The 26,982-nt window shown below is 46.4% G+C and overlaps 1 protein-coding gene across 3 annotated transcripts in view; it reads right to left on the minus strand.

The window, feature by feature from the left end:
• The window catches only part of sema6bb (sema domain, transmembrane domain (TM), and cytoplasmic domain, (semaphorin) 6Bb), a 109,473-nt gene that overhangs the window by 7,049 nt on the left and 75,442 nt on the right, over positions 1 to 26,982 (minus strand). For all 3 annotated transcript variants that reach the window (XM_078108555.1, XM_078108553.1, XM_078108552.1), the window contains 6 exons: positions 22,573 to 22,704; positions 21,904 to 22,053; positions 20,414 to 20,593; positions 18,106 to 18,246; positions 16,194 to 16,271; positions 13,158 to 13,216 (listed from right to left, as the gene is read on the minus strand). In XM_078108555.1, the coding sequence (XP_077964681.1) occupies positions 13,158 to 13,216; positions 16,194 to 16,271; positions 18,106 to 18,246; positions 20,414 to 20,593; positions 21,904 to 22,053; positions 22,573 to 22,704 (740 nt within the window). The remainder of the gene's footprint in view (positions 1 to 13,157; positions 13,217 to 16,193; positions 16,272 to 18,105; positions 18,247 to 20,413; positions 20,594 to 21,903; positions 22,054 to 22,572; positions 22,705 to 26,982) is intronic.

Here is a 26,982-nt window from a genome sequence, read left to right on the forward strand (position 1 = left end):
TAGTCAATAATTTATCCCTCGCTGTCGATTGCTATTTCACCCTAAAGAGAACTCCGACACTTCCGATGCCCCTCGATCCTCTCAACAGCTTTACGGGATCCATCCGCTCAGACCCGACATTAATCAGCCGGCCTTGTTGGTCAATCAATGTCCTTTTCAGCATGAATCAGCCCTTCATCACCGATCCAATGAGCTCAGAGACACACGTGCACACGGGCCACGTAAACACGCACAGTTCAGCGCCCAAATCCTGGTGAATGACCGGAGATCACATTCCATCAGCGGGGTTGTTCTTTCGGTCCAATAGCGTATTATATTTTAATTCTTTGTTTGCTTTATGGCGCAGCGTCTTCTTCCCTCGTTTCCTTTTATCTTCCTTTTGTCTTTGCCTTTTCTCCCTTTCATCACCGCCTCTGAATGATAATTCAAAGCACTTTCTATGGCGCTTATGCATGATGAACATATACCGTGTTATAATCGGCTTATAGTACTAAATAAGTCACATGTTCTCATACACATTCGTTTTATAATGACTGAGAAGGTCAAGCATCATAATACTGATAATTACTGGTCACTGACTCGCTAACTAAAGATTATAGTGTATCCAGATTCCCATTGTTGTTATAATTTATGAGATTTTTAAAAATAATGCATTAAAATCACTGTTATGGTGAATTAAAGCATGATTATAAGTTATTCAAGGTAGTCATTGTTTACAGTGAGTAACGTGAAAAATACCATTAAATCAAACCAATTACTAAGTATAAGTATGGTATAAGAATAAGTATTATAAGTATCGTCCAATACAAAGTCAGGGATTTTCTTTTAACGTTGTGAAGTAGGCCGTCGCATGAGGCTCCATTCAGGCATTTTAAAGTGTTTATTAGGATTTATTTCTGAATGAACGGGATGTAAAAACTTGTTGGCTCAATATCTCAGCATTGCCCCGCGCGCGGATGGCAGCTCATAACTCAGATCCCTGGACTCGCGCTGTCACGCAGCTCGTGGTGCCATCCGTCTTTGCGTGTTCATTTAAACACTTGTGTACTTCTAAGTTTCTATTGAATTTGTCATTTGTTTATCGGAGGTTCTTTTTTCGCCTCAAACACATTTTTGTTGCATGCAGCCGAAACAAAAGCCAGATCCTTCGCTGTTTACATTTTCATGTTTCAGGCCAATATTCAGTTTGGAGAGACTGCTGGTTTAAACGACATCATCTATGTTTGTGGGCGGACGCAAATGAAGGTTATCAATATGTTACTTTTTACTGCCCACACACACACACACACACTCACGCACAGTGGAGAAGTTTGGATTCTTAACACAATCAATTGATTCTTTGCGAGATGCCCCCCCCCCCCCGGGAACCGCTACAGTGATGACTTTGTAAACAAAAAAGAAGCGCTGCTGCAACAAAATTCAGAGAAAATCTGCCAGATAACGGCGTCTCTCGCTCACGCACGCACACAGACACACACACACACACACACACACACACACACACACATCTGGAATTGTTCTTGCTGTACTCAGCTGCAGAGCTAGTAGACATTTCTCTAACATTTACCTCAACTGGGCTCTGTGGTTGCTGTGTGGCACTTCGGATTAAATTCAGCACGGTGCAATAACACCGCCGTCACCCTCGTGCAGGAGGAGACGACTTGACGTCAGTGTGTGTGTATGTGAGTGTGCGTGTGTGTGTGTGTAACCGGGCCGGCCTTCTCCCACTCAACGTGCTTCCTCGATTGTCTTTCACCTTGACCCGGATATTATTATTCAACGTTGAATTGATTTTATTCTACCACATAGACACACAACACGCCGAAGGAAACCTGCAGGCAATAAGCCGAAAGAGCCGATGGAAAGGAAAGGATGTGAACGTGCGTCTTTGTTGCCGTGCGTCCCACCGAGAGGCGACAGCACCGAAGCAGCACCGTGCACTTTAAACTCCTTCTCTCCTCTTCCAATCCTGCTCACTCATTGAAGCTTAATAGAAGCCAACGCGCCTGTCAGGCAGCCCGACGCACACTGAGCTGCTTGTCTTTAGGCTTCCAGGTCCAATTACAGCGTAGCAACGAGAGGAGAGAGGAGGGGGGGGGAGAGGGAAGGAGAAGCAGGGTGAGAGATTTAATGTGGGCCGTGGAACAGGGCGGAGAAGCCAGGGGAGCAGGGGACATGCGAGGAATAGGAGGAGAGTTGAAAGAGTTGGGAAGATGAGAGGAAGTCACACAGCTGAAGAAAAGAGTAGATGGTTGGGAAGGAGAGGAGAGGAGAGGAGAGGAGTCGTCTATTCCTTCACAGCCTCCCGCCGATCCTCTTGTTTTCTGTTAATCCCCTCGTGTGTGTCTCTCTCGCTCTCTTTGATCAGCTGGGGGGGGGGTTTGGCTCCACCGCCCGGAGCGATGGCCTTAGAAAGAGAAACTTTCCCCCCTCCAACTTTACAACTTTCCATCACATTTAACATCTGCCCGGCGAAGCAAAAGCCGCTCCGCTCCCCGGCGAATGTGACAGCCGTGCTGGTGTTAATCTGGGTGATTTCAGAAACGTTTCCCTCGTGTCCTCCGCTCTCATCTCGCTCTCTCGCTCCTCCGTTCCGCCGGTGACTGAGGGACACTAATGAAAGGCCCCCGCGAGCTCAATGTCAGTTGTTAAACATTCCCCCTTGATTAGAGCACTGGCAGAAGACTCGGCCAAACGCGCTCCGACCGGCGCTCGCAGTTTGGCGCCGCTTTTGACAATGGTTTTGTTAGCGTGTGTGTGTGTGTGTGTGTGTGTGTGTGTGTGTGTGTGTGTGTGTGTGTGTGTGTGTGTGTGTGTGTGTGTGTGTGTGAGATAAAGAGAGACGGGAGGGAGGGGAAGGGTTGGGCTTTTAAAGCCAGCATCTGATTGCGACTCAAGTCTAATTTTCGTAGATTTGGCCCCCGAGCGTGACGGCGCTCTGCGTAATCGCGTAAATCTGGGAACGCCGTAGCATCGTCATAATTAAGTTTGGCCGGAAGAGACACGAGCGGTCAAACGAAGCCGACGTTATAAAAGCCGGAGAATCCGCCCAGTGATTCCCAACCCCTCGGAGGGACGAGGAGTAAAACGTATTTCTAATGAACAAAAGGATTCCGTCTGTTTTCCCTCTTGTGAACTAATTGAGAGTTCGGCCTCCTCCTGCCTTTAAAAACTCAAACCCTTAACGATGTGGAGGGAAAGTCACTCGTAGCAGGCCGAAAGGTCGGGAACCAATGAGCTCAACTACTTTATTTTAAAGTAATTGCACGCAAGGTGGGTCACAATCCGTCATTGCAAAGGAAAGTTGTGTGTTCTCATAACTGCATTCCATGTGTCAATAAAGTGAGGCAGGAAGTCGTCAGTTTGCTAACTGGATATTTCAGCAGACAGGAAATTGAAAGGAAATCAAAAAGACGCTTGCCCGGGCACCCTTTGGTCTGACGCCTCGTGCTCTTTGTCTTCTTGGATTTCCTTTTACAGAGAATGTTGTTCTGCAACTCATAACTCTGCAATTTAATCAATTAAAGTTTCTTTGTGAAACACAAAACAATAAAATAACAGGACATGTTGTAACACAGGACTACATGAAGCAAATGATACGAGTCCTGTTATTGATTATTGCCTGCAGGTTTTAGCCAGTTTAGATGTTAACAAAGTATTTTTTGAGCCCTTTGAGGCTTCCTACAGTTCAACAAGTTCCCTCATCAAAAGACCAAGCAAGGGAACCTTTATGCAGTCGGAGAGCTTGAATACATGCATCGGAAACGCAGCACATCAAAACAGAACAAAAAGACTTCACAGCCTCCCGGAGGACCTGTTGATGCCACGAACGCACACTTCCCAGCTTCTGAGGTTACGACTCAGCGCACCGCAGACTGATCTGAGCGCCTTTCATCTCCAGAATCCACCATTTCTCTGCATGTTAGTGTGTTGATGCACGCTGTGACGGGGGGGGGGGGGGGGGGGGGAAGAGGGGGCGCACGTGGCGAAGCAGGCGCGGCTCGGTGTGAATGTACGTTTATAGAACTATGAATATGTGTGCGTGTTAATACGCTGCCGTGGTTTTGCTCATTATCCTCCTTCCCTTCCGTTGAAAGACTGCCGGCACTGTTTTGTGTCTTGTTTCTAGCTCGTCTTCCTCCTTCCTGCCGCCCCCCCCCCCGACCCATCCCCATCCCCATTACTTCTCTTTCAGCACAGCTGCCTATTTCACTCCCTACTTCCACCACAGCGTCTCTCACTCTTTCAGATTTAAAAACAGGCGTGTGCAGGAAGATGGAGGCGAGCTGGGAAAGAAATTAAAGCTCCTCGAAAAGAAGCAGGATCCTCGCTCGGACTAAACGTGGCTTGCTCGTAAAAACGTGTTTACCCTCGGGGGGATCGTAAAGCCGTTTACAGTCGCTCCCTGACAGCGTTTTCAGGGCCCCGGCTGCCGCCGCACAACTCAAATGGTTGAAAAAAAAACAAAAAAAAACCCAACGAGCTCAGCTCCTCGGGGCCCGTCGGACGTGCTCGACCGATCAATTTGTTAAAACATTTATTCGCGACGGCCGTGTGTTTGCAATTAAAATTCCATAGATTCTCCACCACAAAACCGTGTTTTTAATAGATTCAGGTCTTCAGCTGGGTCTATTAGCGGGGGGGGGGGGGGGGGGGGCAGATCCGGCTCAGAGTCAGGGACGGGGAGGATGATGATTGCGTAATGACATAACTGCAGATGCATTCCTCTCCTCCACGCCCAGCGCATCTCCATCTTTAACTCCATCCTGGTTTCTGTCTCCCTTTTAATGCTCAAGGAAAATCTCAGCTCGGGGTGAATGAATGTACGCCTAGTTATTTTTCTGACGGGGTTGGACGGGGGGGGGGGGGGGGGGGCACGTGTTGCTGCGAGGAATGTTCCTCATTGAATTTGTGGATTCAATTAAATGGAGGAGACAATCTGGTCGACCTTTAGTGAGGGGCAGCTTAACAGGGGCCGGTCTGTTAGCAGTTTCAGCTGCATCCAATCCAAACAAAGCAACTGGGCTGCGGCGGAACACCGGGGCGAAATTAATTGTGTTCCTGAGAGTTTCTCGGAGTGCACGCGTGTCCGTGCATGTTTCTCCGCAGGACGCAGTTTTCATTATTTTCCCCCGACATACTCAAAGTAACGGGTTACAGACGTGGCTGTGCTTTTGTCTGGTAATTGATGTTTTAATTTTAAGGTGCAAAGCCAAAAGCAAACGGCGGAGAGCAATAATAAATATTCACAAACACGTCACGGGGAAATAAATTGGAGAGCAGGTCTGCGCAGCATTAGTCCAACTACCTGCCCAGAGGGCTCATATCTCTCCTTCCCAAATCATGACCCGAGCCATTTCAGCTTAATCTTTCTCACATGCTACACCCATATATCACTTTGGGTAATGCACGGTGCTGCGCTACGCGCCCACCAGCTGAAAACACATGCCAATTTGTTTTTATGTTAAGTCCCCCAGCGCTGCAGCGTCGGACCCGTTCCTGCTACAAATGTATAGAGGTTTAACGGAATGATTAAACCATCAGGGTTTATGACGGGGCGGCACCCCGTCTGGGTGGCTGATTGAAACCCCCCCACCCCCCCCTGTCTCCCCCCACGCCCCTCATCCCGCTCTGGTAATTTACAGGTTCCCTTTAATGACCTGTCTCCGTCTGTGGCACGGGCCAAGGCCTCGCGAGTGCACGTGGGGACACGCCCACGGGCTGAACGCTGGTCCAGAACCGCCCAGGGGAGCACAAGGGGATCAATACACAAAAACCTGCTCGGGGAGAGAGAGAGAGAGAGAGAGAGAGAGAGAGATATCTGAAGAGGCTGATGGACAGAGTGAGGGAGAGGACAGCTAGAAGGAGAAACAGAGGCTGAGAGGAGCGACAGAGAGCCGCAGGGGGGAGGAGAAGCACAAAGGAGGTGCAAAACAACGAGATGGAGACGGAGGGAACGCGGATGTGTGCTGCAGTGCTGTTGATGTGTTACAGGAAGCTGGGAAAAGTGACGCGTTTGAGTCTCACCGTGGTCGATTTGTGTCTGAATGACGGGCACAAAAACAATCGGGAGCGGTGTGAGTGAAGAGTAGTTACAGGATGTCACGCTGCAGGAGGCTCTGTTGAGGCATTACACAAGGCCTCCGGGCCCGCTCGCACTCCATCACGCCACTGCAGCTCGGCAGTGGCCACAGACCTGCCACAGGGCCCGTTTCTGTATCCGCTGAGTGGGTCTGTGTGCGTTGTAGGTTCAGCGCAGTTCCTTCAATGTCAGTGTCAGGCGTTCATTTAGTAAACAAATAGAGAAGAGCTGGTGGCTTCGGCTGGTTTAAGCTCGCATGAAGTAAAAAAAGGTTCCAGCCACACACACAATTACAGTCGACCATTTTTGAGGCAGGCGTCTGGATCGCATGAGACAACACATACTGGCCTCGATGGTGCGTCACACTTTTGGGATATATAATACATTTTAAGCCCTGCATGCTTCGTTTTAAAGTATTGAGTATAAGTGTTGGTCAAGGTGAAGCTAATTTTAATTCATAACTCAAATTTCAACTTTAGAAAAGTCATCTCCCTCGAGTTTGTCTTTGGACATTTGATTTACTCCCCGTACAATTTTTGATCATTATTTAGAGTCGACTGTGGGATTTTGATTACTTCATATCGGCAATCAAGCAATCAAACATTTGTGCTCCACAATTACAGTTAATCAAGGTGACGGCCTTTTGATTAGTTGCCCCCCAAAATATGGCTTCTGCACGTGTGGGAACTCTTAAATCATGGGAGGAAACTCGGAGCGCTTGTATTAAAAGTTTGCCGTGTATTTTGGTGAAGCTCAATAAAACAAAAACTATGAAAACACAAATATAGCCCCCCCGCCCCACCCGAAACTACCTGTTAAAAGCACATCTAGCGCCGAGGCTTCGCTGCGCGCTGAGGGGTCAGTGTTGTGTTTGTCGAGGCTCTTCCTCGGGGCCCCTGCTGTGTCGAAGGAGATGTGAGGAGCAAAGGAAAGACTCGGAGCCAAGGAGTTGGATGAGAGAGCCGGAGCCCCTTCAGCAGCATTGGCAGAAGGCTCCGCCTGCTATTCTTATCTTCTAAGGACTCGCCAAAAGAAAAAGAAATTCCCCGTCTTTACTCTGAGAAGCGCACGCGGGCGCCGTGCAGCATTTCACTTGGCTCCCCCCCCCCGTGCAAGCGGCACACACGTCCCCTTATTTCATCAGCCCATCCTCAGTATTCACCGGGGGGTGAAGGGAGGGGGATCAACTCTTCTTCAAGGCTCTCAGATGCTCCTCAGGGTGTCTCTCCTCCGACTCCCCCTCTCTCCTTTTTCCACAGTGACTTGCAGAGGGAGTTCCGGAGAGGAGGAAGGACGTCAAGGTCACGGCGACCGCATCAAACTAAAAGTCAACTACAGTGGCGAAAGCCCTCCCTCCCTCCCCCCCATTCCTCTCTTTCTCTCCCGCTTCCGTTGGGGTTCAAACTGCAGGGCAACTCATTTATCACGAGCCGACTTAAGAGCTCGTTTTCAGCTAGCGTGTAAATACAAAGAGCTGTGGCGGCTTTGTGGGTTTCTCCTCATAAGGCTCAACTCGGGCCTGGATCCCAAGCCGCGGCAATTAGGAGGAAACCAGATGAGACCACGGCCTGCTCCCCACAACATCCCAGCCACCGGGGGAGCCGGTCCCGGTTCCCTGGTGGTGCTGGTGCTGGTGGTCGTCCAGTCCAACGTGACGCCACAACAAGGAATCTCCGTCCCTCGTTCCCCTCATTGATGTTTCAGTGGCCCTCAATTACCGAGTGATTGCATCCCGCTGTTCCACCAGTGAAAACACTGCCTTTCTTCGGGGAAATATTTTCGCAGCACCATAATTGCTTCCATCTGTAGCTACACTTGCGGCGGCAGCAGCTAGCCATGTCGTTACGGCTGAGTGAGTTCACGGGAGAAACGCGCCGGCGAATGTGTTTGTTGCCGAGCGTCCGGACGAGGAAGGGAAGAGATATTTGAGAAATGTGTTGAGTCGATACAACAAGGACTCGTCACCCCGCACACACACACACACACACACACACACACACACACACACACATTCGATTGCCGGTTAAACCGAGTCGGCTTTAGATGATGAGCAATTTCACTCGCTCCCCCCAAAAGGCCCAGAAACAGCTTAGTCGACGCGCTTCAACCGATCCGCCAGCCGGCGAGGGTCGCGACCCGGAGAAACTGAGCGCCAGCCAGTCGACGCGCCGCCTCACACGCTCGAGCTCACTCCCCCCCACAGCGGTTCGGAGTTAGTTGGGGGAGTTCCGATCAAACGGTCGTTAAAACCGAATCCAGTACGGATCCAGCTGCTGTTCGTCGCTGCCGAGAGGTGAATACTAGAGGGCACACAACCGCTCACGCTCGGCTCGCTCCTCCTGTAGGCAGAATTGGCGCCTCAAACTATTTTTTTTTTTATTTTGCAAATCGCAATCCTGGCACATCGGAGGGAGGAGTGCGAGGAGAGGTCGAAGCAAAAAATGAATACTTTATTAGTGGGAGGAATAGAAGATCAGGAATCAGGAGGTGCAGAAGCCCAAATCATATTGTGTTCAGCTAAAGGAAACTTTTTAAGGACTCAATTCCACTGTGATTTAAAAAAAAAGGTCCACCACAATTTAATGTGCTGTCGAGCCCAGAGGGACGAAGACGCTCTGAAATTGCTTCAGAAACAGATATTTGAAAACGTATAGGTTCAATGTTAGAAAAAAAGTTTCAAAGAAGCGCATGTTTTGTTGTTTTACGATTTGCTGTCACACATTTCAATACCAATTTAAGACTTGTTTTAGATTGAATACCTTTCAAGACCATTAATGAAAATAGCCCCAAAAAAATGACATAATACTTTCCTGTGTTCATGTGTTGAAGAGCTCCATCGTTGCCCAAAAACTATTTACAAAGTCCCTTCAGGGGCCCTCGCACCTCCGGCAACAAAAAACAGCTAGCAAGTAGAAAATGCAGCTGGAGATTTGTATTAACAGCTAAATGGAAACAGCTTTTATACGGCCGATAATCTGTGCCTGATATTCATCAGTCTGAAGTACAGACAATTGTGTTGTGTATCTTTTTTGTCACATTGCAGTGTGAACGCACGCAGACTGTGTGACCTGAGAGTGAATGCGAGCATTACTCAACTCATCACTCAAACTACAGGCTAAAGATGGAACAAACACGTTATTCCAGCTGCTTTTTTAGTAGTAGGAGAATTCTGTTTTTTTACATCTCATCCTAAAAGCCTTGAAACGCGACAGTGTGAAGTGATTTTTCGTGCGTGTTTGATTAAAGGGGTGAAAACCCAAAGTGCAGTTGGGGACTTTCTGTGTTTGCCGCGCGGATACCGAAACGTTGTGCGCGTGTTTGCGTTGAGATGTGGTCTCTGCAGAGTTACACGCCGGAGCCTCTGGCTCGCCGCCCCTGGACGCCGCTGCGTCTGTTCGGACCTTCAAAACGAACAACAATGAAGTTAGCTTGCCGAGCGCCGACGAGAAAGAAGATCACACGGGCCAATAGACCTACGCACTCACGCACAAACGCACACGCATAATTGAACCCAGTTATTTCTCTGACCTCATCCATCAGATTTCCCTCCCACAACACATTGTCTCGATTAGACGACGTGCTTCCAAACCGCTTTGATCAGAGATGGTTCAGAGGAACGGAATGTCTCTACATATGAATATTTGGTGTGTGTGTGTGTGTGTGTGTGTGTGTGTCTTGGGGGGGATCTTTACAACCACAAGCCAATACCCCCTGGAACCCGTTGTACTCCTTTGTATAGTGGAAGAGCCAAATGATGCAAACGAAATAGAAGATAAATACGTTACTGTGAAGTGGGGAGAAGGGGCCCGAGGCCCCCCAGTCCGAGTCACCGCGACGGAATCAGGCCCCGCCCCCCCCTCCACTCTCCTATGTGATTACCTCACCATTCTCTCCTCCTCTGACCTCACTTTTGCCGTTCTCCCTTTCCATTTATTTTCCTATTCACCCGTATGACTTCTGATCCTCCGAAGCGTTTCACCCGTTTCGTCGCCAAAGTTTGCCTTCTTCCTACGACCTTTTTTTGTTCCTCCGCTCTCTACTCCTTGATCTGATTCACCAGGTCTCATCTCCCCAGCTCTCCCCCCCCCCCCATTCTTTTTCCCCTTTGCAGAATCACCCTTAATATCTATTCGACTGCCATCAGCCAGAAGAGGGATGAAAATCGATTCGCCTTCCAGCAGCCGCTCCTCTCGGGCTAAGGAGGAAGGCAAGGCAGTTAGCTGGGCTCTAAGTAAGGCCGTCCATCCATCTTCCTTTGAGGTCTGACGACAAGGCTGCTGTGGAATAAGTGGAGCACCGACTGGAGAGATGAAACGCGTCGCAGAGGAGAAGCACTGGAGCAGCAGAGGAGCAAAGACATAAATGACTTGGCTGCAAAGTCAAAACTAGCATAATTCCCTCTTTAAGAAATCGGAATAGAAAAACCTCAACCTTAAAGGGCCAGTTGGTCCAAATTGCTGACAACCCAATTCTCATTTACGTTTTAACTTTTCATGTGTTCAGATACACGTCTGAGATTTTTAAAGATGTTTTTTGGAGTAGCACTATTGTCAAACAGAAACCATTTCTTTGGAAAATGTTTCACCTACAATATATCCCTTTGTGAGTTTTAGTCCTTTCCTTGTAAACGTCTGACATTGTTTCATTTGAATACTTCCAGAGGATATCAAATTATCTTAGCTTCTAGTTATCGCGATGTTTATATTCGGATGGCTGACTGCCGAAGATTGTCTGAACTTTGACCGAAAGCGTAGACTCGTCTTTGCAGAAGGAGGCAAACAAAGGGAGCCTGAAAATGAGTTCAGCTGGATTTCCCCAAAGAGAGGTGCACAGGCCGACGCCACACTCCTCCTCTCGTCTGCCGGGTCAGCGTACAGACATGTGCTGTGGGTTTGATGAAAAGATATGAAATATTCAGCAGGCAAAAGCCTTCTGCCACAGACTCGGGTCCCTGAAGAGTTTTCGCTGGCGTGTGTGTGTGTGTGTTTGTAGCCTGATGTACTGTGTGCGTCCTGCGTACGTTACCAACGAGGAGCGCGGAGAGAATTAAAGAGAAATATGCCGAGAGGAGAATATAGAGAGGCCGCTTTTTAAAGTCTTAACAGGGTCAGTTTGTCATACCGAGCCCAAATTGCTCCTCTTTGTCTTCCTCCAACGGCCTAATGTCTTTTCCGATGGCTGATAGAGAATCTTTGTCTTATGGGACAAAGAGGGATGGTGTCAGTGTCAACTACGCACAGGAAACACTTAGGAAATCCTCCGTATCAGAGAGAACGAACGCGTCAAATGAGAAAAGAGACACGACGAGAAAGGCCAACAGAGCGAGGTCGTCACTACGTCGGGAGGCAAAGTGCTGTCTAAGTGGCGCCCTTTGAACAAAGATGCCGCCTCGCAGTCCTTTCATAGAGACGGCAGCCCTGCAGCCCACGACAAAAGCCCGCTGCTCGGGATATTTCCCGACCGGATCAGACGCGGAGAAGCACGTGCAACCCACGAGCTCAGGAACCGGTCAAAGGCCGCGGCGGGGAGCAGGAGAGCAGCGGCCATCGCGGCGCTTTTCATAAAGGTCACATTTCTGAGCCAGTTGCATTTTGTGTGGAATGCACCGTTTTGGGGTCGTTCCTCCAAAACACGACGAGGAGAAAGAAGGTCTAATGTGGACCAAAGTTGCGTAATGTATAATGTAATCCTAATTGTCTCACTGGTAATCTAAAAGGAACAGTATTTTGTTTTATAAGACGTTCAGCGTGGCAAGTTTTTATTACGTTTTATGAATTCAAGCCCAATTCAAGCCCATCTTTTATATTTATATTTCACACAAAGTTGCGGGAGGACGCAGCACGGGATTAAATACAGGAAATAAGAGACAGAGGCAGCGTTTTGTTTAAAAAGTTACTTTCAATGGTTTTCTTATTGCTTTGATATCTTTATCTTCCTCACAAGTTTCTCAACTTTACGCAAATGAAATCGATATTCCATTCCTTTGAGGCTGGTGGACATTATACGGCTCATCCAGAAGAAAGCGCTCTGATAATCTGCAGTGTGCAGGGAGGGGAAAGTCGTTCTTCTGTATCGGTGTCATTTACTTTCTCACCACTGGTTCACATATAACAAGTGTAAGAGTTGTACGTTTAATTACAAACTTCCTGCAAAACAAGGTTCCTAGGAGTCTAGTTTCCTTGTGGAGAGTAAATATCGAGTGTTTGTTACTTTTAAGTAGGAATTAAAAGCAGCATACGTGCACATCCTGATATATTTCAAATACAAGAACCCTTTGGAAGATTCTGCGTTTTCCTTTTTATCAGAGCAGGACCAAACCACATGTTCTTTAAGGGTCTACACACGTGACCGACGAACTATCTCGTCTTCACCGCGGAGCGAGTGAGCACCAAGCCGCCACACGACGGCCCCGAGGTCGGAGGACCTGAAGTGAGAGAGCAGCATCAAACAGAGCGGCCATCCGAAACGGGATTACAGCCGTTGAGGCCGAGGTTCGGATTATGCAATATTCATCTGTTCTTTTTTCTTTTTTTAAGGAGCACGCTGCATGAACTCGGGGAACTTTCAGAAGTGAAGGATTAATTTGCACGCATGTGAATTAGCGCTCAGATGAAAGAGAGTATCCAGAACCTCTGTGTATCTGGAATAGAGATTTTCCCTCTGCTGTGTACCACTTCTATTTAATAATGATAGAGAGAGAGAAGATGGAAACGTCAAGAGGAATTCGAGCTAAAGCGGAATACAATCAAAACACATGTATTTGGAACAAAGCAAATATAGTAGACAGGTACAGACAGTAAACAGTGAAGAGAACAAAGTCAGCTTTAAAAACATACGCAGGCATTTTCCTATGTCTCCGTGTTCAGGTTTGTCGTCACTCTGGAGAGGACTCAGAAACTACACAGCACCGAGGCGGATTGGGACTTTTCTCTTGTGTTTATTTGCGGATTTTTTTTCGGTGTGAACCGAGCGCACCAGGCCCTTCCGCTCCCTTTGCTGTGTTGTCCTTCACGCAAGAGAGCCATTAACTTTGACACTTGTGGGCAAACACGCACGGACTCATCGTTCCTCTTACCGTCGCAGTCACCCAAGTGGGCCACGTTTCCCTGTTCGACATCTTGCTCGAACGGCAGTCTGCAGAGGAGAAGAGACACGGCCATTAATCACGCAGCACAGAGGAAAAGTATCTCAGTGTTACAGCAGAGGACGAGCTACCAGGGAGCGTATATGTATCTCCATAAGCTGCTGTAAGGCTCTGATTGTATCGTTTCTGTTTTGTTGTGAGAACAAGGAAATCATTAAAACAGCAACAGAGATCCCTTGAGTGGCCTAATTTCTTGCAATAATCACCATTATAATTCAAAGATAACCACTTATGCCTGCAGGGGCACTCATTAAGCGGATTAATGCATTGAATTAGATGTATTTCGAGGTCAGTGTTCTCCACATTAGATTTGTATTTTGGTAGGAAATGTGTTTTAATCATTAATATGGAACTTACGTTAGGGAGGCTGTTAAAATATACGGCGAAAGATAATCGCATCAGTTCGATGAAAAATATATTATTCCGCAGAATAAATATTCAACAAAACCTCCAGCTTGACTCACATTCAACAGAAATTCCCACATATCTGATTTCTACAAATCTATCCACAAGCTTTAAAACTCATTTCCCACTCAGGCAACAGGGGAGCAACAGAAAGTCAAAGGACAGAAACATACGATGAGGTGAGGAAGCAGAGAGGAAATGAGAACAGCACACGGACCAGGTGCACGCTAAGAAAAACACAACTGCTCTTAATCATGGCTCATATCATGGAGGAACGGCAGCATGATGCAAAACAAAGGCTTAGAATGTGTGTGTGTGTGTGTGTGTGTGTGTGTACAATCATGATTAGATAATGTAATACAGTTCCAATCCACTCCTACGAAAATCAGACCCACACAAGGTTTTCATTCTGGTTTCAATGATTGGACACACACACATACACACACACGCAAACACACGGTTAATAATCAGCACTATACATATTGACCATGTCTACTTAACAAGTTTAGTTTTGGATTTGCAAAATGTACATCACTAAAATTCAGATTATTCCTTTAATAAAAAAATTGTAATGCATAATCTATGAATTGATGTTTCCAGGGCAACAGTTGTTATAGTGAGATTAGCTCTAAACTGATTGATGGGTAACTCATACTTGTGATCAAACACTTGAGACTTGTTTTGGTAAGGATCCATCAGTCAAGTGAGCACTTGGCAGCAGACAAGTCCAATCTAAGGATCGCTTAGAGAAGCGGCAGCTTATTAAAGTCACTGGCCTTCAGGGTGTGAAGCATGTACCTTTCCTTACTTGCAAGAGGCATTAGCATGCGCTACTCTCTGCTTGATAAGGATGGATATAAATGGCTTTCTCTTCTGTGGTCATGAGCCAGTCAATAACAACACAAAAACATCCCTTGACAAAACAGAAAAAAAAACACTCAAAGCTGAATGGGACAAAGTGAGGGAGAAGTTCTGCAATCAGCTGAAAGCTCAGGCGACATCTGTAAGTCCAAGTGCACCGTGAACCTGTCACCTTAAATAAGAATAATGTGGTTTTTGTGTTCAGTTGGCCGCAACTTAAGGATTGTGGGTTATTTATTCTGTAAACATCATCGTTGCCTGTGTGTGTGTGTGTGTGTGTGTGCGTGTGCTGCTGTTTTTCCTATACTGCTTTTTAAATTTCCATCACATTCATAAATTTAAAGAGTTGATCATAAAAAGAGAACTTGATTAAGACCACATGCGTATCCATGTTAGACGCTTGCTTATTAACAGTAATGATGCCGGCCAGGACTACTTGTACCCCGAGGGGTCACCTCTGCAGTTACCGGAGGCTCAGCTCATCAAATAAAACTAAAAATAAAATATACATGCATTATTAAATCAGCTACAACACCCATTCACTCTCTCTTGTAATGACACGTTGCAATAAAGAGTGAATAGCTAGAAAGTGAATACTTTGATAAAAGTAATGAATGAACAGTAGTAGTTACAATATATAATATATATTATATTACTGGCAGAAGCAAAAGACATGAAAGCATTTCTCCTCCCAGTACAAAACCCAAAACCACCATTTTCTTGAAAAAATACAACGATTCTTTCCTCAGAAGCGGCCTAAATAGATAAGAAATATAACATCAGCTGCTGAGTTGTCCGCTGGCGTCAGTTTGCAAAGAGAGGTCGCATTTAGTCCAAAAAGAGGAAATCCGCAGTAACTTAATGCAGAATCGATTGCTGAGTTGACCGACCTTGGCGAATCAAATGAAACCCAACCCACGGGCCTTTAATGGTATCAGCGGGCAGCCTGAGGTGGTCTAAAGAACCATGTTGTCTGTTCTTCTGGCACTACACCTCTGTTTTGAAGGCCTAATTCAATAAACCTCCTGACTAAAGAGAGAGATTTCATTTCACCGGAGGGAGGCCGCCACGACCGGGGGAGAGCAAAACACAGCAGAGAGAGAGAGAGAGAGACTCACACAGACGCTCTCACATTCACACACATCCACACAACACTGCGTCTGGGTACGTCATGCATAACACAGACAGCAAGGAACAAACACACAACGCCGCCCGCGGCCCCACAAGTCCGCGGCGTTATGCGGCCGCCAGCTGATAACAGGCGCGAAGCAAAGGAACAAAGTGGCGTTAAACGGTAGCAGCGGACATCTTGAATCGATAATGTACAAAGAGCAGACTGTGTGACAGGTTACTTGGAGGGCACAGATGTTACCCAGATGCTCAACGAGTCCCAGGCTGGAAACCAAGGGTTTCCAGACCTGATAAATAATATATGGAACGTCTCCAAGGGGGGTCCGTCGTAGAAGAAGAGGAAAAAATCCTCGACCACCACGATAAAAAGGAAATGGAAATAAATCAAATCAAAACAAAATAGAAAAATCTCTCTGAGATCAAGGGGGGGAGGGAGGAGAGACAGGTGTTGACACAGCACGTGGACTTAAACCAGACAGGGTGGTACGTGATGCAGGGAAGGTGCTCTATGCCGTGTGATAGTGTGTGTGTGTGTGTGTGTGTATTCTATACAAAGGAGAGGAGTCATACCTGGTCCCAGGTCTGAGGAAAGAACAAGTGCTTCCTCTGGTCCAGCCGCAGTAAGGATCCCTGGAGGCGATACAGTTCCTGCAGGGACACAAACAGACCGCGAATAATCCTCATTTCACTTTATTTCATGTATTTAAATGTAAAGTAGTGATCTGCATCTCCGCACACATTAGGGGGGGGGGCATAATGCTCTCTAACGTTGGGCTGGATGAAAAAAACAAGCTCAAAGACGTTCAATGTGAAGGTTCACTAATCTCGAGAAGGACTCAAGTCTGTAAATTAATTTTAAAACCGTACCAGCATCATGAATAGAAACTGGTGTGCGCCTAAAAGAGAAAAAAATCCCCAAACCTGCAGCACTTGAAAAAGGATGTCAGAGATGTCAAGTAGCGTGAAATGGATTAATAGTTTTTGACTGATTAAATGTAAAACCTCTAGTATCCTCACTCAACTGCACGACATTACTTTTCAATGGCGGGTCCTCAAGTGGTGTCAAATGGGGTTTGAACGTCAACCCGCAGCTCTATGCATTAGAAAGCAGACCGCTGAATTATTAAAGATTAAAAGAAAAGAAGCCAACCAGGCGGACTGAAAGCCGCGCGGAGAGGAAGCACGTATCAACGCGTATCAACACCAGACCTGACGCCGCTGAAGCGTGACTGAGAAATCAACGAGCATCCCAAACATCCCAACTCCCGGTCTGTGATCCAAACACGTAAACTCACGCGCTGAACGCACCTCGGGAAGAGCGTGAGCGCTCCCTAATGCGCTCCGGATCACACGCCTCGGCGACTCGCCCGGTTCAGCGAACACAGCGCCTGATGAAGCACTGGTTTGTGTAAGTGTGTCAGTAGACCAGGTAAATGTCGGCCAGGGGGGGGAGGTCAGTACCGTGGGGCTTGTGTGGGTGCATGCAGGTGAAACATTATTACTTTGATTATATGCATTTCTATGTTTAATGTTAAACACATTCACACAGGCAAACTGACGCACTGGAGACGAGGTGAAAGTAAAAGTATTAAGTAGCTGCTAAATAATATCGCATTAATAATTAACATTCTCGTCACTGGTTATGCTTTGTACTGTAATATAGCTGATGATGATCTAATTGTGTTCAATCATTACAATGTGAGATTTATAGTGATTTATAGCAAATTTAGCAAGTATAAGCAAACTTATTTGATGAAATTGCACTTTCTTGTTTCTTGCTCTTGTGAGTTTGTATCCTTATGCTTGAATGCGCTTATTGTAAGTCGCTTTGGATAAAAGCGTCAGCTAAATGACATGTAATGTAATATAGTAATAGTGTGGTTAAATGTATAGTCCCTGAGGGGAAATTTGACTTTGTCAAAGTGCAACTTGAGAGATGAGAAATATCACAAATAACTTTAAAACATAGACACATTTCAAAGTGCATATTATACGACTATAAGATGTGTCATGTGCTGAATATTCTGTTAAGCTCCATTATATTTTATTAATGCAATTTATTTACCATATAATGTTTTAATACCTATATTTTGTATTTTTACTAATATGTTTCAATAATAATAAAATGACAGTGTTATAAGATACGGTTAAAATTTGTCTTCAAGTCCCAGATCTAATAGCTAAAAGCTAATAACAGCATTATATTTAACAGTAAAATATTACACTGTTTACATGTTTTTTACTAGATTTGATGTTTTTTATTTTAATTTAATGACATATTTATTGCATTTTGAATGTAAGTATTAATAACCAGTTAACACGTTACCAGTTGTTATAGTGGAAGGATACATTCCTGCAATAACAAAGGCTCAGTGTCGTGCACAAGGACACTTGTTGTTCTTGAACGTTCACCTAACCTCTTATTATGTTGCTCTGCAGCCTTTCAATGTCTCCGCCCCCCCAGGGTTTGGTGCAGACTTACTTCATGCACCGGGAGTAGAGCTGGCATCGAGCCACTGGTACTCTGACCACACAGGAGGGGAAGGCCAGAAGCAGAGTGTGGCTCTCCCGATCCAGAGTCAGGGACAGCAGCTGCCTGGCCTGCAGAGAGTCTTCGGCACACCTGCAACACACACACACACACACACACACAAAACGCCCAAATAGATTAGACCGTTTCAATTAGCAGGCCGAGGCTGCACATTAAGCCTGTCACCTCGCTGAGCGTTTCAGCAGGAAAATTAATTCACATCGAGTCGTGAGGAGCATTTGTTTTCCTGCTGAAACGCTGAAAAGAATCAAACTTTGTTTAAAGGCCGTAATAAAAGTGAACGAGATGACAGGCAGCCTTCTAGCCAGAGGTTATAATGCTGATCCAAATATGCACTGTGCTGATTGTAAAGGTTGGAGAGGTCCGCCGGACATCAAGAAATAGCAGCCAGCAGCTGAGTAAGAAATCGCCACATACCTTTCTATGCAAAAGTACACTCATGCACAATTTGCATGGTTTATGGTAATGAGATTGTTGCAAAACCACAGTCATGAAGAATCTAACATTCTGCTAAAGCTGATCTGCCCTTCTTCACTGCCTAGATCACGAAAGGCAGCCAAAAGGAGGGAGAGAGATGCAGGGAGTGCAAAGCAACACAATAAACTACTAATGAAAGGAAAGATAAACAACGACGGGGAGACTCGTGAAAAAAACAGAACCATGATGAGACGCGGGGATACAGGCTGCTCCGTTAGCGCTGCATCTATCTCGTTACCATGTTCATTACGGCAAGCGGGCCAATCACAAAGCGGGGATTTCTCTCTGTGATGACTTCCTGATAGATGAGTGTGTTTGTGGCCCTGCTCCCGCGTCCCCTGGGGTTAACTTCAGGGCACGAGGCATCTCTTTGTCTGCGTGTGCATGGCGAGGTTGGGGTTCGCCTGGAGCATGAAAGAGTAAAATGTGGTGCTGACGTGGCCATGCTCGGTCTCCTGATTAGCTGGGGGCCTGCTGCAATAGCTGCACTGTCAGTGACCTCGTGCTGGGCTTACCGTGCACACCGGCTCCGGTCCAGACCCGCTCATTCATCACACAATCCCTTTTTCTTCACCTAGCATCACTATCCCTCATTTTGTCATGTCTGAACAAACACGCTGAGACACAAATTGGTGAGGATATTTTGGTGGGGTTGAAAAAGGAAGGAAGTCGAGTAATGAAAAAGAACAGTACCAGTGCATCTGGTCATCATTGATTTGAGGAATAATCCTTTTTTTCCCCGTTATTGCAGAAGGAAAAGTTGTACCGTATACATCAGGGACCACAATTACCATGGGAGGAAGCTTGTGTTTTTCCTTTTTTAAATGCCTCTAATTAGCCTTGGTAAACGGTAATCACCAGCCAAATCTCCCTGCATCTGTGTGACAATCGGATTTCTCCCACCCTGCAGCCATCCAGCGTGTGGAACACTGCAGCCCAAGAGAGAACAAATACGGGAATAAAGATTGAAAAGGCATTGTACGCGGTGTTCATTGCGTAGTGGTGGGCATCCAACGAAACCTGAAAGCCGCCAGCCTCATGCAAAATGCTAATTAGAAAGGGGCAAGAAGCCCACTGCAATCTTTTGTCCAGATCCAGATATTGAATATCATTTAGCATCAGGCTGAATATAAGAATCATTTTGGTCAAGATTATGGATAATAGGATTTTATCTTTTCATTACTTTCTGATGCTTTTTTTGCCCTAATGTTGCTCTACAGTATTTCACCAACTCATTAGAACATGATGAAATCTCCTGATAATGAATCTTATTCTTTTTTGTTTGTTTTTCCTTGTTCGTATTCTCCCGTACCATCACGATGCCCCTCCAAGAATAGGTGAGGCTATTCATGACACATCATTTCCGTTTCCGAGACATGTAATGGCTTTTTTCCCCCTTGTGACTCTTTTTCTCGGGTTATCACACCATCAGCTCCCCTCGCTGTGTATACATCAACCCCGGATGTCAGTTAACCCTTTCCTGCCCTCCCCTGCTGTACGCTATGTCTTGAGCTATATTATCTCAAGCACTCGCACTATAGCACTATATTATCTCAAGTGCACACGTTTGTGCCATAAATGAATAGTTTGTTCAACTTGCTGAGAGTTAGTCAGCTTTGCATCAAGACTGGAACAATCAACGTCAGTAGTAAAACATATATAAGTTCATCTGTAGCTTCATATGTAACCTAAAGAGAAAGAAAGCTAATACACATAGTATCCAAAAATGTTTTAACTGCTCCTTTAACAGGGCATGTCTTACTTATCGGGGTTAAATCCCTCCAGTTCCTCCAGGAATACATGGCTGTTGGTGACGGTGTTGTCCTGGTTGGGCATGATAAGGAACTTGAGGATCGTCCCTCTGTTCGATCCGAGGAACACGACAGTCTGGTTTCTGTGAGGCCCGGCTTCTGTATCCACCACGATCTTATTCAGCTGGTATCTGCAGAGACGGAGCAGCGCTGTGACGCTCATTGTGACTGACTTTTCTCACGTAAAAGATAAAAACATATCGTCAAACCGTTGTAAGAAGCACATTTATGATTGTGCAACAAGTTTGAGGTGCTATTCTCTCTTGAGTCCCTGCAAAAATTTAATTAATTCCATATAGAAGAAAATGCTTATCACATTTGCATAATAAACTAATTAGAGCAGACGTTGAGTCATTAATAATATCAGTCAAGTAAATGTGCCGTTCTTGAAACAACAGCAGAGTGTTGCTGAAGCACACAGTCCTGTGTGCACGAGACAATACACGACAAAAGAAGCCGCGTTGTGCTGCCTGTTCAATATTCCGCATACATCTCGTCCCCATGTGGTAGACGGCGGAGAGAAGGGGAGGTGGACAGACGGAGAGAGAGGCATGCATGCATTGATGTGGGACTCGATGTGCTGCTGCTGCTGCTGCCAGAGGCTTTAACACCGAACCAGTTTACCTGCAGCAGACAAGAGTTCACAGACAAAGACTGGCCGTGCAAACTGAAGATCCTTGAGGAACAGATATGTACACTTAACCCATTTTCTAGGGTGTCCTGGTTAGATATGGTTAGTCAACTAACACTGATTAAATAGTTGATTAAAGAGACAGATCCGTAAAAAGAATTACGCAAAAGTGGCTTTTTAAGCGGATTTCTTTGCAGCGATATGATCAAAAAAATAAGTCCAATGAAACCAAAACGACCAATTCTTACACTAATGGACCAAAATGGGTCAGCCCTTCTAATTGAGACAAATTACAATTGATTCCAGAATTGATATAATTATTAACTCAATGTACTTCTGAGTCCTCAGTTTTCCCATCAAATTAAACACATTTCGATCGTTTGATAGTTAAAATTGCTAAATATGACTTGATGGAGACGTAATTGCTGCCTGGATTGCGTTCAAACATAACAACGTTTAGTGGTGAATGGAAGTCACTTAGAGGTGGTCAGGGTGGATGGTTGGCATAAATTCCATCAGCGTAAGGAAAATATCACGGTTTCTGTCACAGTAAATGTTAATAAAATAAATCACCCCTCTGTCGTGGCATTAAGTCACTTTTGACTTGACGATAAATCGGTCACCGAGGCTGCAATTTTCCCCTAACCTTAAGAAACCTAAAAATAAGTATGAAAAAACACTAATAGTACATCGCAGTTTCACATCGCAACCTGAGGAAAATAATACTGTTCTTTTGCAAATACTTTCCTTGTCTCCTAGTAACACCGGGTTGGTGACCGACTGCCCCTTAATATCCGAGTTACGTCTCACCTGACCATGGTTCTGACAATCCAGGGCCTCCGTCCGAGCGACGGGACAGCCTCATCCATCAGAGGGTGGGTCTTGACGAAGTTGAGCATCTCATCGGGGAATGAGTTCGAGGAATTAAACCTGGAGCCTTGAACAGCACAGCCGCCGGGTCTGGGGCGAACAAGTTTCAGCACGCGTCAGAAGATAGTTATGATATGAGGATGTCGAGTAGTCTAGAACTTCTGAATTTGAGGCATTCAGACACAAAGCACTTTATCAACAAGACATTGTCTTGATTTTAGTTGAAAGAAATTCGTACTTGAAGTATTGTGAAGTGATGGAACATTTGCATCAGATGTTTGAGGAGACGTCGTATCCTTGTGAAAAAACAAATCTCCCTTCTCCCTAAGATGTAATATTCACAAGCACCTAGAGGCTCAATATCATATCATGTTTGCAATCTTCCTTCGTTCTACATTACATTTGCGTATAATCAGCTTTAATCACCTTGTAAATAAAACCTTCTAGAAAATGCCCCTGAGTATCATTTAAAGTATTGTTGCTTGCTTTGCTTTTGTTATGAAATGCAATCCGGAAACCTGCAAACACAAACTTCTCTGCAACAAACAATGATGGAATGACGATAACAGCCTGAATCCTGATGCATTCATTGATTACAGCCATCTGTACCTCGGCTTTGGGATGACTTCATCTGGAACAGGCGTCCAAATGGACTCGGGGGATTTCTGCTCCTTGAATCTCCCTTCGAACGCTCCGGCCAGCTGCTCCATGTCGAAGGCACACACCGCCGAACCGGGGATGCTATAGAGAGAGAGGTGAGGCAGAGAGGTGAGGCAGAGCCCGTTTGATGAACTGATGAAACTCTTTGAACTGGCACGAGATGATCAAGTGGGATTTACGCTCCGACAGAAAGTGCAGAAAGAATAAGCGTCGTGACAAGAAAAGGCGAGGTGGATAATACCGTGAAGGTGTGAAAAGGAGAGCAGTTAAAATGCATAAAGTCGATTGTGAACGTGAGAAAGGGAAAGGCTCCCTGGGGAGATGACAAATTGGATTTGGGCCGTCCATTTATTTGATATTCAGAACTTGACCACAAAGGAAAGTGTTACTGAGACGAGGAGAGAGAACGGAGGAGATAGACGCTGTCATCTCCGTGGGCGAAGAATAGACGCAACAGCTCCATCCGACACACTAAAAGATCTTGGCTGGAATTCCTGGAATATAAAACGAAATGGGAAATGACTCACTGAATATTTTTGTGTGTGTGTGTGCGTGCTGGTGGGGGAGTGATTGAGGGGGGCTGATTCTTGTAAACCTAACAGCACATTGCAGGAAAAAGCCTGGTGCACTTCGGAGGGTGTTTAACTACTCGTGAACTCGGCAACCGGGAACAGAACATCTGCTCAAGAAGGTGTCCATAGCTCTGACACACACACACACACACACACACACACAAAGTTACACTATCTCCTTTTTGAGCCTGATGTTACTTTTGTGTGTTTTGGCTGGAGAAAGCACTACAGAGACAGAGATAATAAAGAGAGTCAGGGAATGAATGAGGAATGAATTTGAGACTGAACTCTGCTCCGGATGCGTCCTCCTCCATGACTAATAGCGTGCGTGGACGGAGCGTTAGAGACTAAGTGCTAATGCGTCACGAAACGTATTGAGAAGAACCTGAGAGGCTGAGTAACCTGCAACCTGCTGCTAAGAAAAAAAATAAAGACACACACCGGCCTGGAGCCTTTCCCTTTCTTCTTCACGAAAAATAAACGGTCAACCGGTGGCTCGGGGGTCCGTGCAGCCGGCCGCCGTGGTTCTGAGGGGTGATTCTGTCGAGTGGCTCTTTGAAAGCCGCGGAAGGGTTGGTTTGAGAGGCCAGCGCCCAGAGGCTTTCATTTTGGTTGCAGCAGGGGGGCCGCGTCTCTCCCGATGCGCCATTTGATCGGGTCACGCCGGCTCCCTCAGGACTTCATCATTCACAGGCAGGGTGGCGAATCCCCCCCCCCCAGCGCGGCGGAGCTGCAGGCGTTATCCGCAGACAATACGATGCCTCTCTCAGGACCACCGGCACCAGATGTTGCGTGTGACAGGTGGGCCAGCTTTGCCCGGCTTCTTTTCTCTGCCTCATCCAAACGGCTGCAGGTCACCGGGTTTCCCCCTTGTGGGGCCACAAAGGCCTCAGGCTGCGTTTCCTTATTACGTTTTCCTTAAGTTTCCTTATTATTTTCATTTTCACGATGAAACAGCGTCTCCCGCTCGTCATCTAGTCCATATGCGTTTTCTACTTTTTGAATCTTTCTTTTCTTTCCCCTTTCTCCGTCTCCACTAGGGTCGAGTGACAGGCCGTCCAGGCAAGACGCGTAGCGTGTCCGTTTGAGAGGACTGCTGCAGAGTCTACTTCCTCGGTGTTTAACGAGCTCTCGGGGAACTTGGAATAACACAGGCGGTCCTCACGGAGACGTGATGATGAGACGAGGAGGGTGAAGTTTTAATCTCGATCCTTTAAGTAGGGGTTTGACTCTGTAACCATCGTAGAGAGTTTACATTTCACACACATTGTAAATATGAAAGTAAATCCCTTGTGAAATGTGGTATTAATTCACCACATGGGAGCTGCATCATTTCTGTTCAGATGTTCATAGATTCTGCGGAAGGGTTTGTTTAAAGGTCAGAAATTGAACACACTGTTTTTTTTATCTTATCTTTCACCGTCTTCGTTTTTTTTTTCAGTCTTTTGCGTTTCATTTATTGAATTGATTAACTTCACCTTTACTTCAACCACATTTTTACAAATAAATGTTTTTATTCAGCAACATCTGGGTTGGCCGCCATGATGGAATAAACTAATGACCTAATTAATTAATACAATCAACCAGAAATGTGTTTCATTTGTTCAGTAATACAGGACTCCACTGAGATATTAAAATACTTTTTCTCTACACCTCTTGAACTTCATTAAAATTATTTTAAATATTATTCCGTCAACTTTACTTTCATTTTATCCTCCCAGAAATCTTTCCCATGCTTCTTTTTTTTTCGTGGGTGTTCAAGCAACCTAATTCTTGCATCCTTTTCCCTGGCCTTTCCCCGTCAGGTCCCAATGGGGACAATCACTCTCTCTGCAGACTATTCAGGCCTATGAGGGCTACTGGAAGTCTCTGTACATGGTGACTCCGCTCTGCTGTCAACTACAGGCGGAGCTCCTCTCCCAGACCCATTTCTCCAGCGCTAACCATGTATCCCTCCTCTGCTTGTGCAGCCCCGGGGGGGGAACATAGCTCGCATATCTCTGTCCCCGGTGTCCCACTTCCAAGTAAACCCTGTTCTCCTCCAGCTCCCCATCCTCCTCATTTCCCATCCCCTGCCGCGTTTCCCAGAGGGACATCCTGATGTCTGACCCAGTCACATGGGGTTCTTTACAGCCAAAACCAAACACGGCCTGCTTCCCTCAGGATGCACCACATTTACTCTGCTTTGCATGGGATGTTTTCCCTGCAATCAAGCGTGGCTCCATTAAGCGTAATGAGCCAATGTTAGTCTGCTCCAGCAGCAACAGACATGTTCAGCTGCCAAAACAACAGCTAAGAAATAATGACTGGTGTTTTTATTTTTCGGTACCAGGCCGTCCAGCGCAGCATGATTCCAGCCTTCCGTTTGACATCTTGCCGCTTCTCTTCCGATGGAAGTATTTTTCTTTTCTCCCCGATGGTTTCCTATTTTTATTCTCCATTTTTGCCGTTCCTCCCCGGGCCTCCATGACCTCCCGAGCATCAGGAGAGTGGGTGCAGGGGGTCCTTATTAGGAAATCCGAGCCCGTCTTTCATCGCTATTGGAAAGGATGGGCCTGGGGCTTCACAGATGCACAAAGGATCTGAATAGTGGAGGCGATCTGGAAGTCAAGAATGAAGGATCCCACAAAAGCAACTCCATAATGTTTGAGGAGTTGACATGCGGCTGTAAATTATCCCCGGAGAATGTGGGCACCGAGGGGGAGACGAGCAACTTCATAGTCCAGGGGACGCTCCGGGAGGGCCCAGTTAAACTTTGGATTTCATCCGTTTATTCCCATACTAATGCCCCTCTTATGGGCCAAATGGCAGGAGAGAATAGCTCTTCCTCCACTCCCAGGTCCTGCTTCATGCTGTTTCTCGCTGCAAGCCGCCAGCCACAGCAATTTTTCCGGCGAGCAGTGAGCCGGTGGGCCGCGGTGGGCCGCGCGAGGCCAGCGGGAGTTTTGCAGCTTCACCTCACACACATTCTCTCCTTCCCTTTGTGTTCACTTTCCTCCATCACGCGTCTCCTTATCCATCCATCTAGAACCTTTGTCTCTCTCCTGCCTGGCGGTTATTCAAAACAGGACAAAGTGGTAGTTTACCCGAGCAGGAGTGTGTGTGCGCGCATGTGTGTGTGTGTGTGTGTATTCAGCTGGTTCTCCTTGGTGGCACGCCGCATATTCTGGGAGCCATTGTAGGTGTGTTTGTGCATGTGTGTGTTTGTGTATGAGGGAGGGAGTCTGTGTGTGTGTGCGAATCGTCCATCTGTCCCTGCGGGCCGTGGCTCCGTCTCGCGGCGTAGTCCTTCCAAACGCACCGATAAGATGCAGCTGATGAAACAGTTTTAGATCTCAGGCGGAGCGAGCGGGTGCACGTGTTGTACGTTATTGACTTCCTCGTCCTTGAGCTCCACATCCTTCTCTCCCCCTCGTGTCTGCTGCTTCCCTCTTAATTCTGTTTATCTCCTTTTGCATTCACTCCTTTTCCCCCTCTTCTCCTCTGTCTCTCTCGTCTATTACCGGGAGACCACAACTTTGAGACACCGTCCTGCGACTGGTACAGCACTTTATTCTTAAAATAATAGAGGCCATTATACTGGGAGCACTTTCAGATGATTACTGTGCCGCCGGCTGCGTTTAAGTGAGCCACTGTATTGATTCCAGACCAGGAGTCGAAAGATCAGGCGTGTGTTCCTGCGTGTTTGCGTCAATGTCGTGGCCCTACCAGACGCTACGACGGCCGCGCAGACGCTTTAATACGGAATCATTTGCTTTCATTTGAGCCACATGGACTTTTGGTCATT

Source organism: Gasterosteus aculeatus, chromosome 8, assembly GCF_964276395.1.
Source record: "Gasterosteus aculeatus chromosome 8, fGasAcu3.hap1.1, whole genome shotgun sequence".
Classification (NCBI taxonomy): domain Eukaryota; kingdom Metazoa; phylum Chordata; class Actinopteri; order Perciformes; family Gasterosteidae; genus Gasterosteus; species Gasterosteus aculeatus.